Source organism: Stegostoma tigrinum, chromosome 13 (assembly GCF_030684315.1).
Source record: "Stegostoma tigrinum isolate sSteTig4 chromosome 13, sSteTig4.hap1, whole genome shotgun sequence".
Lineage (NCBI taxonomy): Eukaryota > Metazoa > Chordata > Chondrichthyes > Orectolobiformes > Stegostomatidae > Stegostoma > Stegostoma tigrinum.
The window spans coordinates 30315675-30329984 of record NC_081366.1 but is presented as its reverse complement, the minus strand read 5'-3'; the positions used below and the strand labels follow the sequence as shown (position 1 = coordinate 30329984).

At 40.5% G+C, this 14310-nt stretch overlaps 1 protein-coding gene across 1 annotated transcript; it reads left to right on the top strand.

Moving 5' to 3' along the window:
• Positions 1–5132: 5132 nt before the first annotated feature.
• On the top strand, positions 5133–12613 carry cdkn2aipnl (CDKN2A interacting protein N-terminal like). The gene is made up of 3 exons (XM_048542936.2): positions 5133–5427; positions 5941–6040; positions 11142–12613. The coding sequence occupies exons 1-3, from the start codon at positions 5213–5215 to the stop codon at positions 11148–11150; spliced, it is 324 nt and encodes a 107-aa protein (XP_048398893.1). The 5' UTR covers positions 5133–5212; the 3' UTR covers positions 11151–12613.
• The last annotated feature ends 1697 nt before the right edge of the window (positions 12614–14310 follow it).

Sequence of the window (14310 nt, the reverse complement as noted above, 5' to 3'; positions counted from 1 at the left end):
TCCCAGGACCATCCTGGCTTCTTTTAATCTCTAAAAGGCTTGTTACATAATTTCAGTTACAAAACTAAATCAATTTAAACCATAGTTGTGTATCTGAATAAAAGCCTTTTTTACCTCAAACATTTCTTATCCTGAGTTTATATTAGCCCGAGCCATAAAAGCAACCATAACACTATTACTTTTGACCTGGGCTATACGCCTATTCTGTCTTACAGAAAGTGGTTTACAACTAACCACAATTAACCATAACATAATTCCTTACTTGCTGAGTCAATCAAAATTATTGAAAAAATAAAGCAGTCTTTCAGTGTTCTCTGTAAAAAATGTCCATCACATTTGATTTTATTTATTATTGTCATGTCTACCGAGATACAATGAAAAGTATTGCTTTGCGTGCTAACCAGATAAGGCATACCTTACATAAGTGCATCAGGGTAATAGAACAGAATGCAGAATGTAGTGTTACGGCTAAAGAGAATGCACAGAGAAAGATCAATTCTAACATACGAGAGTTAATTCATAAGTCTGATAACTGTGGGGAAGAAGCAGTTCTTAGACATCGGTGTAACTTGCTATCGTACAATACAATACATCTTGTTTATAACAAGAGCCGCTTCTCATTTAACTACCAAGTGGTTTTCCTCTATGAAAGAAGGCCAATCAGACAATGACTCCCTGCTGGGAAATACGATGATGGCAGAAAATCTACCACATGGCTCAAGATAACAGCAATCAGAAACATCTGATTGTAGAATAAGAGAGGAATTAAAACTGTAATTGTAGATGTGTACAGCCATCCTGATGGCAAAAATTGAATTGCGGCATTTATTAATTCAGAGAATAAAGAAATCTGTAGAAAAAGCAAAGTTGTTGTAATGGAACGGTTCACTTTTCATTTAGTTTGAAAAAAGCGGAGTAACTTCACTGAGAAAGACAATGAGTTTCTTAAGCATATCCGGTCAAATACAATGTTAGGTTTTAATAAGAGAAATTTGATATAGTTACTAAGATTTTAGGTTTTGATCAGGCTAACTTTAACAGGACAAGATAGATTCATCAGCTGAAGCTAGTTAAAATTGTTATCATACAAAGCTGCAAATGAACAATGGTTGGGGGTGGGGGGTGTGGGGTTTGCAAACAGTTTAATTTGTAGAACAACAATACATATCCTAAGCAGACACTATAGAGAGATAACATAAAATGAGTAAAGTGCAAAGAATACTGCAAATCTAATGAACTGCAAGAGCTAAAAAGTATAGTATAGGGCTACTGTGCCTTTAACTCAGCTGCTTGGACCACTGGTTTGCAATGTAGTTATAAGGGCTTTTATAGTATAGTGGTGTTGTACCTACCACTAACCCAGGATACCCAGACTCAAGTCTCACCTGATCTAGTGGTCACAATAATACCATTGAGCAGGTTGATTAGAAAATGTAAAGAAAGACAAAAAAAATGGTTTAAGAACCAAAGGGGAATGTGAAAAAAAAACTTGCAAGAAACATTGTAATGAAAACCAGGATATTGTAGACTTATTAGTCCAACATCTGTTCTAAGAAGTATTTGGGATGTATAACTAAAGACCCCTTGGCTGAAGATTTAGAGAAATTTGAGCTTCATAGACAGAGACAATATGAATTGAATAATTTAATTAACCTAGAGCCATTGTGTGGAATATGGGCAAAATATTGATGGCCTTAATCATTGTATGTTGGGAAGGGAATAAGTTTGGTGGGAAGGTGTTGAGTAGGGTCCACACTGCTATCCCACCTTTACCTGATTAAGTCCAGTGCATGAAGTCTTGTTGAAACCTTCCTGTAAAAACAATTAAGGTCCTTACAAGGGCAATTAGTGCCACCAAAGGGCATCATTGTACCACTATTAGTATTTAACATGGTAAGTAGAGTTGCAAAGTTGGGTAGTGTAAATGTGTTTGTAGAGGCAGGACATTGGAATTTGGTGTTTGCAAAAAATTGATGCTTGTAAAATGCTAGGGGTGGAAAGCATTGCATGGTCTCTTTAAAAAACGAGGTGCTTTTTCTATGCATAGAGATTCAAAATGGATGTTTGTGGGTTTGCAGGTACACAGAGAACCTGAATTAAAACATTTGTATCAAAAGGCTGAACTGGTAGCGGGCAAAGCAGCATTTTCACCAAGACAGCAGGGTCGAATTTAGTCAATTAATGTAACCAGGCCCTTCGATGCCAAAAACCAATAAAATTCAAATCTGAGATAGTAACAATTGCAGATGCTGGAATCTTAGATACCACAGTGTGGAACTGGAGGAACACAGCAAGCAAGGTAGCATCAGAGGAGCAGGAAAGTTGGCTTTTTGGGTTGGGACCTTTCTTCAGAAAATTTAAATCTGATAGATTTGACAACATAGGATCAATCCTATTGCGTGAAATTGAAATGTCACCAAGGCTATAAAAGATTAGAGCATTTGGACAACCAGGAGAGAGCAAACTGTTATCTGCTAAGGGAACAGCTCTCAGCTACAAAAGGAAGAATCGCTGGCTCTCACAGAATTCTCTAAACCTTAGAGTAAGATCCATCTAAATTATAGGTACCTACAGCACAAACAGTTAATCTTCATGACAAAAGAATTCGACAGAGAAGGCATTCCTGACAGAAGGATTCACCGAGGAAGTATTCCTAACGAAATAATTCATCAGAGAAGACACAGAACATTCTGGAAGACGTAACCAGAGTAATTTTGAGAATCTAAATTCTAATTTTTCTTTTGGGTTGGGATTGGGATAGCAGCAACACCCTCTACCCAAATAATTATTCCCTTCCAAACATACAATGAGTAAGGCCATCAATATTTTGCCAATATTCCACACAATGGTTCTAGGTTAACCAAAAAAAATGGTTGAGAACCCGACCCGAAACATTAAGCTTTTGTGCTCCTCTGGTGCGTCTTGGCTTGGTGTGTTCATCCAGCTTCACACCGTGTTATCTCAGATTCTCCAGCATCGGCAGTTCCTACTATCTCTAATTTTTCTTTACTTTGTTTTGTATAACTTGGTCTTGTATTTATTGGAACAGCATACCACTAGAATCTTGTTTCATTTGGAAATAGTTGGCAGTTAGACGGGAGTTGTTTGGTTTGTCAATAGTTCAGTTGTTTTGTTCGCTGTTAGAGTTAGATAAATAAATTGTTAGTTGTTGGTTATAGAGTGAGAGTCAGGAGTTTATTTCAGGTAACCACTCCTTTATAACAGATTGGGGGTGAGAGGCAAGTTATACTACTTTTCACACTTCTTTTAACAGATTATAGGGCGAGGCAAACCTTTCTGGTGTTTTGATGTTAGTTATCAGAGAGGGGTGGACCTCTGCTTTATAACAGTAGATAGACGGAAAAACAAGCTCTGTCAGGTTTGTTTGTCAGCTACAGTAGGGTGGTGGTGTTCCCTCAAAACATAATCAGTGCCTAATCAAAGAATGTAGCATCATCGTCTGAGACACTGCTGCTTCCCACACAGCCTGCACCTCCCCTCGTGGCACGGTTCCTTCTTCAATCCAACCTTTTGCTGGCTGCATTACTGGCAACAACCACGACATGCTGATGGGTAATGGGTAGCTGCCAGCCTCTAATTGGTAAACAGATTTCAAGGAGTGAGATTTCTACCCTCTGAGTCCTAAATCTTGGAAAGACCAAATGCTGGACAGTTAAGTGCTTGACGAACACATAATTCCAGCAGGCCTTCCCCAATAGATCTAACTGAATTACCCTAGCCAGTGTGCAAGAGTGCCATCAACAACATAAAATTTTAACCTTTGAGTTGTTATGTTATAAGGCCATTCAACACATTGGGTCTGTGCTGCTATCTGTAGATTGTCCACAGTCCCATTTCATCACTGAATCTTCAAAGGCCTGTAATTTGAATACACCAGAGCCAATGCAATTTTCTTTTGAAGCTATTCATCTACCCTGCTTCCAGCATATTAGACAGCAAGTTTCAGGTCATTACGATTTGCTCTTCTTTACACTTCTCCTCTTACACTTCTCTCAAACCACTTAAGAATTAACAACACTCAAAATTAGATATTTCAATTGTAAGCAACCTCCTTCAGGCTCTTGTGACGCTAGAGGTCGGTGACTGCCCCCGGTCAGTGTACCATCAGCTGATGGGAACAGTTTTCCTTTATCGACTTTATCTAATTCACAATCTTGGACACTTCTATTAAATCACACTTCAACCTTTCAGAGTCAGAAGAAAAAGACCCTTTGGTGTAACTTGTCCATGCCAACCAATTTTCCAAAACAAAACTAGTCCCACATGTGTGTGTTTGGCCCATATCCCTCTAAACCTTTCTTGGTCCTGTCCCTGTCCAAACAACTTTTAAATGTTGTAGCTGTACCTGCATCTAACACTTCCTCTGGCAGTTTATTCCACACACAGAAAAGGTTACCCTTCGCATCCTCTTCAAATCTTCCTTCATTTTCTAAAGGATAAAACTCTATTTCTCCAATCCAAACTGCTGGCTAAAACTACTCACTTCCAGAACTGTTCTGGCAAATGTCCCCTACCCCTCTGGCCAGAAATTCACTTCTTTAGCAGATGAAATGGTAGACAGGTAAACGTTTCTATGGATATAGCCTTGTAAATAAACTTTCAGAAAGAAAGTTTCCATTTAAGAGCCTGATAGTTTAAAAGAACTCTTAATCGAAAGCAAATTATTAGCCTGGTTGGTGATCGGTCAGGTATTTTTAATAATGTGGACATGCTGGGGTTGGACTAGGTTGGCCAAAATCACAAGTCACAGGACATCAGGTTATAATCCAACAGCTTTATTTGAAATCACAAGCTTTCGAAGCACTGCTACCTCAGATGAAGGTATTTTTAAATTAGTAAATTGGAGATAGCAAGAACTATGGAGTCAATACAGTGTGGAGCTGGAGCAACACAGCAGATCAGACTCAATAAATAAGTCCATGGACGCTGGCCATCCTCCTCTGCTCCAACACGGACACCAAGTGGGTGAGCCGACTCTCATCCCGCTCCTGCCCCGCCCATACCCCGTGGCCCCGCCCCATACCCCCCGCGGACACGCACTGTCCTTTCCCCGCCCCCCAATCATCGTCGCCACTGCGGCTGCGCCCCTCCACTTCCCCACCCTCCCACCCTAGCCGCGGCCCCGCCCCCACCGCCCGGAGGCCCGCTCGCGGTGCCTGCTGGGAGTCGTTCCCGGTGCCCTTTCAGTAAGATGGAGGAGTCGGCTTTGGACGATTTTCTGAAGAGGAACCGGGAGATGGCGGATTGCAGTTTGGAGCGGCTCCGGGGCCTATCCGAAAGCGACAAACACTGGACGGCGCGGAGGAGCTTTCTGGTCCGGAACTTGTCCGATTACCCGCGGGATCGCCTGGATTACTTGGTCGCCCTATCCATGGTCTGGGCCAACCATGTCTTCATGGGTTGCCGGTAAGTTGGGGTGGGGAATGCCGGGGCTTCGCTCAGCTTCTGAGCCCCTTCTAGACCGTGGGGCACCCCGGGTGGATGTGCGGTTCTCTTCAGATATCTCTGAGCAGCGAGGCTGCTGCTCCCTAGATGGGTCAGGTGCTTGGCTACGCAACGAGACCGGTTATAGGCCTGGAATAACGGCCTCTTTTCCAGCACTACCCCAGCCACAGGGGTTGGGAGACAATCCAGTTCCCCTCGCCCTTGGGATCACTGAGACAGAGATTCAGTGGGAACATATAACGTTGTCATATCTCTGTCAGGGACAGGACTTTCTTACCCCACTCAGGCTTCGAAAAAGCCATCGTGTCACGCATGCTGCAAGGTCTGATTGTATTTTCAAAAATATTTGTAAAATTACGGCCCAGCGTTGCGGGTTGAGTAGAATGCAATCTTCTCTCTTCTTCCTCCTTTCCCCTCCCCCGAAATTATTCACCGAGATTTGCTGAATGTAATTTTCTATAATATGTATTTTAGTTATAGTGATCAGCTTATGGAAAAGGTTTTGGATATGGCAGATGGAGTTCATGTAGAAGATGCACCGCATTTCACCACAAGAGATGAAATAATGACGCAGGTATTGTACAATAACGGCACAGATTTACAACAATGAAGGAGCCCTGCAGCCTAGCTAGTCAGTGCCAGTAAAAGAAAGTGTCTAATTCCAGGGTCTAGGCCCGAAACGTCAGCTTTTGTGCTCCTGAGATGCTGCTTGGCCTGCTGTGTTCATCCAGCCTCACATTTTATTATCTTGGATTCTCCAGCATCTGCAGTTCCCATTATCTCTCTCTCTCCAGTTTCCAGCATTTGTTACAGCACTTCAAGTGCATATCCAGGGTTTCTTTCAAAATGCAGAAGTTTCACTTCTCCTACTTTTACAGGTGCATGTAGATCCTCATCATCTTTTGGATGTAAACATTTCCCAACAACTTCTCTCTCATCTTTCTGTCAACTACTTTGAATCTGTGCTTCCTGATTATTGACCCCTCTCTGCTGACAGACAAAAGTTCCCCCTTATCCACACTGCCTAGGCTCCTCATAAATTCTATATATCTGTTCAAATATCCCTTCAGTGTCTCTGTTCCACTAACAGGCTGTTCTGTCTACAGACAAATGTGCTATGAACCATTTGTCTAAATGTTGAAAATATGGGTAAGTGGAAGTGACAGATCTGCAAGGAACTGATCTTCCAATTGCATGCCGTCCCTTGCTGGCATTCAGTGAATTTATCAGAAGAAATATAGGAGAGAAACAATCTGTGATTGGCAGAGCAATGAGCACCATGAAGCTAAGTCACTTATTTTGCTTTTATAGCCATTTCCTTCCCACATAATTGCTGGCCATAAAGCAATACAGGGCTCAGTTTAGTGAAAAGGGTTTGGAGGCCAAGAGGAACCAGAGGCCAGAGGTTGAGTTGAAGTTTCTGACAGTACTGAGGAAACATGTCGTGTCACCTTTCAGCCTTCCTAAATGCCTTATCAGTGGTAAAAAGTACATATGTCACTAAGAATGAGTGAGCCTGCTGAGAGTGACTGTAGGTGTGCGTGTAAACCCTGAAACTGGAAGTGAGTTGGAGATGCACACGGTTTTTCCCGTCCTTCCTCCCTCCCTCAGAACCTATCTGGAAAGCAGGCCAGGAGAGAGAGAGAACTCTTCCAGGTCAGTTCAGAGTGTTTGCCTCCAGAGGCAAATACAAGATCAATGATAATTAAATTCAACTCCCTAGCTCAGCCCCAGTCTCCAGCTGCTTACCTGGTAATCAGGACTAGGGCCTATCCTGCCTCTGGTTCGCCTGCATTGAAAAGGCAAAATACATTTTAGCGTTTAAACGCTGTGCTGCTTGTTACTTTTGGTGGTCATTTTTATTCATTTTTTTAAAAAACTGATAAATTTATTGACTGTTTCCTGGAAATTCATATTTGAGGTTACGCCAAACGTGATCTTTAGCGATCTGTACATAGGCACCTTGCCTGAGGAAAAATGAAACATGGCCTATCATGTGAAAAGATTGAACAACCAAGCTTTTGTTTTGAAAGCTATGTAAATGTGTGATTGTTGAATGTTCTATGGAGCTTCTTTTCAAAAATTCAACTGTTCTCTATATTAAATATTTCAAATTGACAGTTTTAATGGTAACATCCCCAATATATTTATTCTCTAGTCACTTTACAAAGATCTGCTTAATATTAAAAATCTGATCATCTCATGACCTTTCCAGTCCATTAGAATTTTGTGACAGATTTATAATAGAATGTGTTTCACACCATTAATTTTGTTCCTACAACCTGTTGAACATTTTATCTTTCCAATATAAAATTATATTTGAAGTAGTTGTATTTTAATAGACTTACTTATATGTCCATTTGCCAATGTCCAGTTACCTGATCACTTTAGTTTTAAATCATAGAATATCTACCGTGTGGAAGTAGCCCCATCAGCCCACACTGACCCTCCAAAGAGCATCTAACCCAGACTTATCTACCCTATCTGTGCATTTCCCACTCTAGAAACTATGGGCAATTTATCATAGCCAGTCCACCTAAACTGCACATCTTTGGACTGTGGGAGGAAACCAGAACACCCAGAAGAAACCCACGCAGACGTGGGGAGACTCCAAACAGACAGTCGCCCAAGGCTAATCGAACCTGGGTCCCTGGTGCTGTGAGACAGCAGTGCTAGGCACTGAGCCACTGTGTTGCCACCGGGGTGGGAGTGGGAGGTTCACAGCATAGGGGATAGGACACAAGTATGATCCTTCTATATTGAAACCACTTCTGAGTTTTTCCGTAATTAAACTTGAAAGCACAGGGCACAAGTTACACATAATTGAATATATTAAATTATTTATTGATGCATTAAAAATGGCAACAAATTTAGCTACTAAATATTGAGCTGAACATGTATACAGAAATCACTGATTCATTAATACGTCATAGAATTGATCAAGAAGAGAATTATTGTTGGCATAAACTCATTTACATGCTCATTTTTGAGAAAGAATGCAACAACAGTTGCCAGGTGATGGACAGTGATAGGCATATAGGTTGCTTGCTCTGATCTTGCACATGCATGTGGGCTGTTCTAGCTCATGGTGGTGTTGGCCACAAATGCAGTTCTTTAAATGGATACAAAGATCTATTTATGATCATGCTTTCTCAAAATAGTTTGACGCTGAAATTGACTCCACAGTACAAAGAACCCAATAGATTTCATATTATTGCCTGACCTACACTAGATTTCGATTTCCTCACACTGCTGTTGTCAGTGTGCATACTGGATATATATTTTTAGGTTGGTGGAAGGTTCATATTTGAGAACATTAGTTCTCAACACTGCACTGGTTGGATTCCTATCTGATAGATACTTGATATGTCTGTGTTCTTGGACAGAGTATAATGTGTTTATTATCCTTTTTTTTAAATGTGATAAATTCTAAGATTTCAAATATTTAAAGGCTTGGATGCTGAATTAAACACCCTTGTGACTGAAAATATATTGGATGTATTCCAAAATTTCAGTTGCATTATGTGAATAATCTGTATGGTGTGTGATTATGGATGAACTCTGAATCCTCCATTTAATCATTTTAGATCTGTGCATTTTTTTGAACGAATGACTAAGATTGCATATGACGGTAATCTTAATCCTGGCATATTTAAAATTTTGTTCTTCAGCCATTTACATTGTGCTTTAGTATATACAATATCTACTTTTTCATCTGGATGTGTTAACGTTTTTCCATCAGATAAGACAGGAAATTCCACAGGTATAGTAATGGAAAAAACTGGTGTGAAATCCATTCTGCTATTGAGTTATAACAGGCAGACTCTGAGGAAGTTAAGTTCTAAGATGTCAGATTTTTAATATTTCATGAATCATTTTAAAGTGAACACAGGACAAATGTGTTGAATTATCTCATGAGAAATCCAAGTGGCAAATGATAATACAAGGAGACAATGTTATCACAATGAAACTCGATGCTATTTTACTCCCCAATCAGTGTGACAGGTGGAGGAAAAGTAGTACATTTATTTATGTACTCACCTAAAATCTCATACTTTGCACTTGAATGCAGAAGTCCAGGCTGACACCTCAGTACACAGTGGAGGTGAGCACTGCATGGCCAGAGGTGCCTTTATGGGAAGAATGTGAAAGATCCCATGGCACTATTTTGAATGAGTAGTTACTCCAACCTTTGAAGCCAAAATGTGTTCCTTTACATCAAATATCACCTGGTTATTATCACATTATTGCTCATCGGAGTTTGATGTGTGCAAATTGACTGCTGGATTTGTTATATTGCATCTGTAATTGCACTTAATAATGAATTGCCAGTAAAGTACTTCGAGATCTCAGAAGCATAGCTTGATCAAATACAGTCAACACGGCTTTGTGAGGGGTAGGTCATGCCTTACAAACCTTATCGAGTTTTTTGAGGATGTGACTAGAAAGGTTGATGAGGGTCGAGCTGTGGATGTGGTGTATATGGACTTCAGTAAGGCATTTGATAAGGTTCCCCATGATAGGCTCATTCAGAAGGTCAGGAGGAATGGGATACAGGGGAACTTAGCTGCTTGGATACAGAATTGGCTGGCCAACAGAAGACAGCGAGTGGTAGTAGAAGGAAAATATTCTGCCTGGAAGTCAGTGGTGAGTGGAGTTCCACAGGGCTCTGTCCTTGGGCCTCTACTGTTTGTAATTTTTATTAATGACTTGGACGAGGGAATTGAAGGATGGGTCAGCAAGTTTGCAGACGACACAAAGGTCGGAGGTGTCGTTGACAGTATAGAGGGCTGTTGTAGGCTGCAGCGGGACATTGACAGGATGCAGAGATGGGCCGAGAGGTGGCAGATGGAGTTCAACCTGGATAAATGCGAGGTGATGCATTTTGGAAGGTCGAATTTGAAAGCTGAGTACAGGATTAAGGATAGGATTCTTGGCAGCGTGGAGGAACAGAGGGATCTTGGTGTGCAGATACATAGATCCCTTAAAATGGCCACCCAAGTGGACAGGGTTGTTAAGAAAGCATATGGTGTTTTGGCTTTCATTAACAGGGGGATTGAGTTTAAGAGTCGTGAGATCTTGTTGCAGCTTTATAAAACTTTGGTTAGACCGCACTTGGAATACTGCGTCCAGTTCTGGGCGCCCTATTATAGGAAAGATGTGGATGCTTTGGAGAGGGTTCAGAGGAGGTTTACCAGGATGCTGCCTGGACTGGAGGGCTTATCTTATGAAGAGAGGTTGACTGAGCTCGGTCTCTTTTCATTGGAGAAAAGGAGGAGGAGAGGGGACCTAATTGAGGTATACAAGATAATGAGAGGCATAGATAGAGTTGATAGCCAGAGACTATTTCCCAGGGCAGAAATGGCTAGCACGAGGGGTCATAGTTTTAAGCTGGTTGGAGGAAAGTATCGAGGGGATGTCAGAGGCAGGTTCTTTACGCAGAGAGTTGTGAGAGCATGGAATGCGTTGCCAGCAGCAGTTGTGGAAGCAAGGTCATTGGGGTCATTTAAGAGACTGCTGGACATGTATATGGTCACAGAAATTTGAGGGTGCATACATGAGGATCAATGGTCGGCACAACATTGTGGGCTGAAGGGCCTGTTCTGTGCTGTACTGTTCTATGTTCTATGATCTGGAAAAATACTGTATAAATGCAAGCTTGTTTTTTCTTTCAGAGAAAGTAAAAGACTACGCCAGGACAGAGGTCTTTTGATGGAACTGCAGTTTATACTTCTCCCTAGGAGTTGCAGAGAAGACATACAGAGATTACTGAGTCTTAAGTACCCAGTGAGACAAAGAATCAAATTTATTGCAGATGTCTAATCTGAATCTAGTACCAGATTCTATTCAGTATGGTTACATTGTTAACCATAACGATTTCAGAAGAGTTGTGTAGTTCTTTTACACAGTTGTAAATGGGAATTGGGCACAGACCTGCTTAGGGAGTGGTTGGAACATTGTAACATATTTTTATCCAGGGCTCAAAATGTTAAATAATTTCAGAGTTGGCTTTAAATGTTTGCTGTATGAATTCATCAGTTAAATTGATAACCATGCTATTCTCTGTATTCGTGGATCAGAGTAAAGTAATTGCTAATTACGTGATTCTGCTTTTTGCAGGAGAAGAAAGAAGTGCTTTTCTTTTTAGAGATAGTAAGAACTGCAGATGGCGGAGAATCTGAGATAACAAGGTGGAGAGCTGGATGAACACAGCAGGCCAATCAGCATCAGAAGAGCAGGAAGGCTGATGTTTCGGGCCTAGACCCTTAGGCCCAAAATGTCAGCCTTGCTGCTCCTCTGCTGATTGGCTTGCTGTGTTCATCCAGCCCGACACCTGGTTATCTCTGCTTTTCTTTTTAAACTGTTTGGAGCAGGTACTTAGTACATTTGGAAAATGAATATTTTAATGGAATTAATTTCATCTGCATTTCACAAAATAAATTGTATGATGTTGTTTGGCATTTAGAAGAAGGTCTGACATCTATTTATAATCTTGCTGTCTCCATTTAGTAAGTAGATGAAATTAAATGTCACATAAGGAACCAGTAAATTTAATGTTATTTCCAGACCTGTGCTGAGTTCCCATTTCCTCATTCTCTTCTCGCTCATGTGTATATTTGGATCTTTTTGGGGTAGGCACACAATTTGATAGTGAATACATTAGTTTTTAAATAATCATCAGTTGAATTCCTACTTTGTGTTAAAGGTCTAATACAGCTGTTCTTGACCAAAATTTGATGTGTTATTTGTTATGTGTTATGATTTCAAATGTTTAGAATCTTGGATGCCCAATTAAGCATCCTAATGACTGACTGATGGACTCTTGGACTTATTTTGTGGCAGTGATTCTGTAATCTCTATGAAATGACATAGAAATAGGTGTGCTGAGTGATTAAGGATGATCTATAGGTGGACAGTTGGATCGTTTTAGATCTGTGCCCTTTTTCAATCAGCATTTCACTAATACCTTGTCATAATTGCAATTTTGATCTTCTGTGGTTATCTGATGCATTTTGATTTAGAAAATATCTACTTTTGTCTCTTGTTTTAAATTTTTGCATTGTTTTTGTTAACAGTATGAGCAGGATCTTAATTATATAATTTCCTAAGGCAATAAATTGACCTCACATTATGTTTTTAGTCTGTATTTTCCATTGATTTAGAATTTGTTATTAATTTAATATGTTTGACATGAAATTCTGTTTATTTGATTGCATTCATTATACATCTTACATTCAAATATTGGTCTGAATAAGATAAGATTTTATTGATTTAAACAGTCAGGCTAGCTACTGATGGATCTCTAAGAGCTAGGTCTTTTGTCTGCTCAGTGCTGATATCATCACATCGTGGAGGATTCTTAAGGAGTTTGACAGAATAAATGTTGAGAAGCTGTTTCCCCACACAGGAAAATCTAGGACCAGAGGGCATAGTCTCAGAATAAAGGGACATCAATTTAAGATTGAGATGAGGAAGAATTTCTGAGGATTGAGAGCCTTTGGAACTCCTTGCCCCAGAGAACTGTTGGAGGCACAGTCCTTGTGTATATATAAGGTTGAAACAGATTATTGATCAGTCGGAGAATCAAGGGTTATGGGAAAACACAGGAAAATGGATGTGGGGAATGACAGATAAGCCATGATCCTATTGAATGGCAGAGTTGGCTCAAACAGCCTGATGACCTATTCCTGTTTAAGTTTCTTATGTTCAGTGCTGTGCACTAGTAAGATGGTGGGAATCTGGAACTCCTTGCATGTAGGGGTGATCAAGGCAGAAGCCCTCACGAGATTTAAAACATATTTAGATGTGCACTCGTGATGCCAAGGCATACAAGATTATAGGCCAAGTGCTGGAAAAATGGGATTAGAACAGTTAGGTTGTTTTTTGGCTGGCATGGACACAATGAGCTGAAAGACCTTTTTCTCTGCTGTAGATCTGTATGATTCTCTGTGCCATTTAACGCATTCAGTGAAAGCAGCATCCATATGCACAGTTGTAATGGCTCTATCAACTTCATCTCCCTGACCTTTGATAAGATATGTCTTTATTAAGAGTGAACGTACAGTTTTTGAGGTCTTTGCTCAATTTATTTGATGCTAAGTATCAAAGATCACTTAACATAGAACGGAACAGGAGCAGGCTGTTCAGCACACAATGTCTGTATCAACCATGCCGTTCTAAACTAATCCCATCTTTCTAAGTGAAGTGTTAACACTTGATGTTGCGTGTACCTTCACGTGGCCAATGTTTGGCTACTTCAAGTGAAGTATTGAATAGAAGACTTGATTTGAGCTATCATAAGAATTTTTTCTCAGACTTTGGAAAGTGCTAGTGTTTATTCTGTGAGGCTATGGCTCAGATTATAAATGTAGCAAAGTTAATGATTAGTATTTATCAAATGTTTAGCCTATGTTGCAGCTTTGAATGCAAAAAGTAATACAAGACGCAGCGCAGAAGTTCATTACATCTCCTTAGTCATCACCTTCCAGACCCATGACCACTACCCTCTAGAAGGGCATGGGGCGAAGATACATGGTAACATCATTATCCTTACTTTCAAATATATCACTGCGTCGCTGGGTCAAATGCCTGGAACTGCCTCCCAATGGTGTTGTGGGTGTTCCTACATGAAATTGACTGCAGCAGCTCACTGCCACCATCTGGAGGGTAACTAGGGATTTGGTAACATGCTTACCTAGTGAATGACACCCACATCCCATGAATGAATTTTTAAAAATAGAAAGTAAAGAGTGCAAGTTTTCCAGTTTATTCCTAAAGCTGGCTGGAGCTTGGCATATTTGAGTCTTCTCTCCCATCTCTCTGATAATTCCTCAGCTCCTGTGG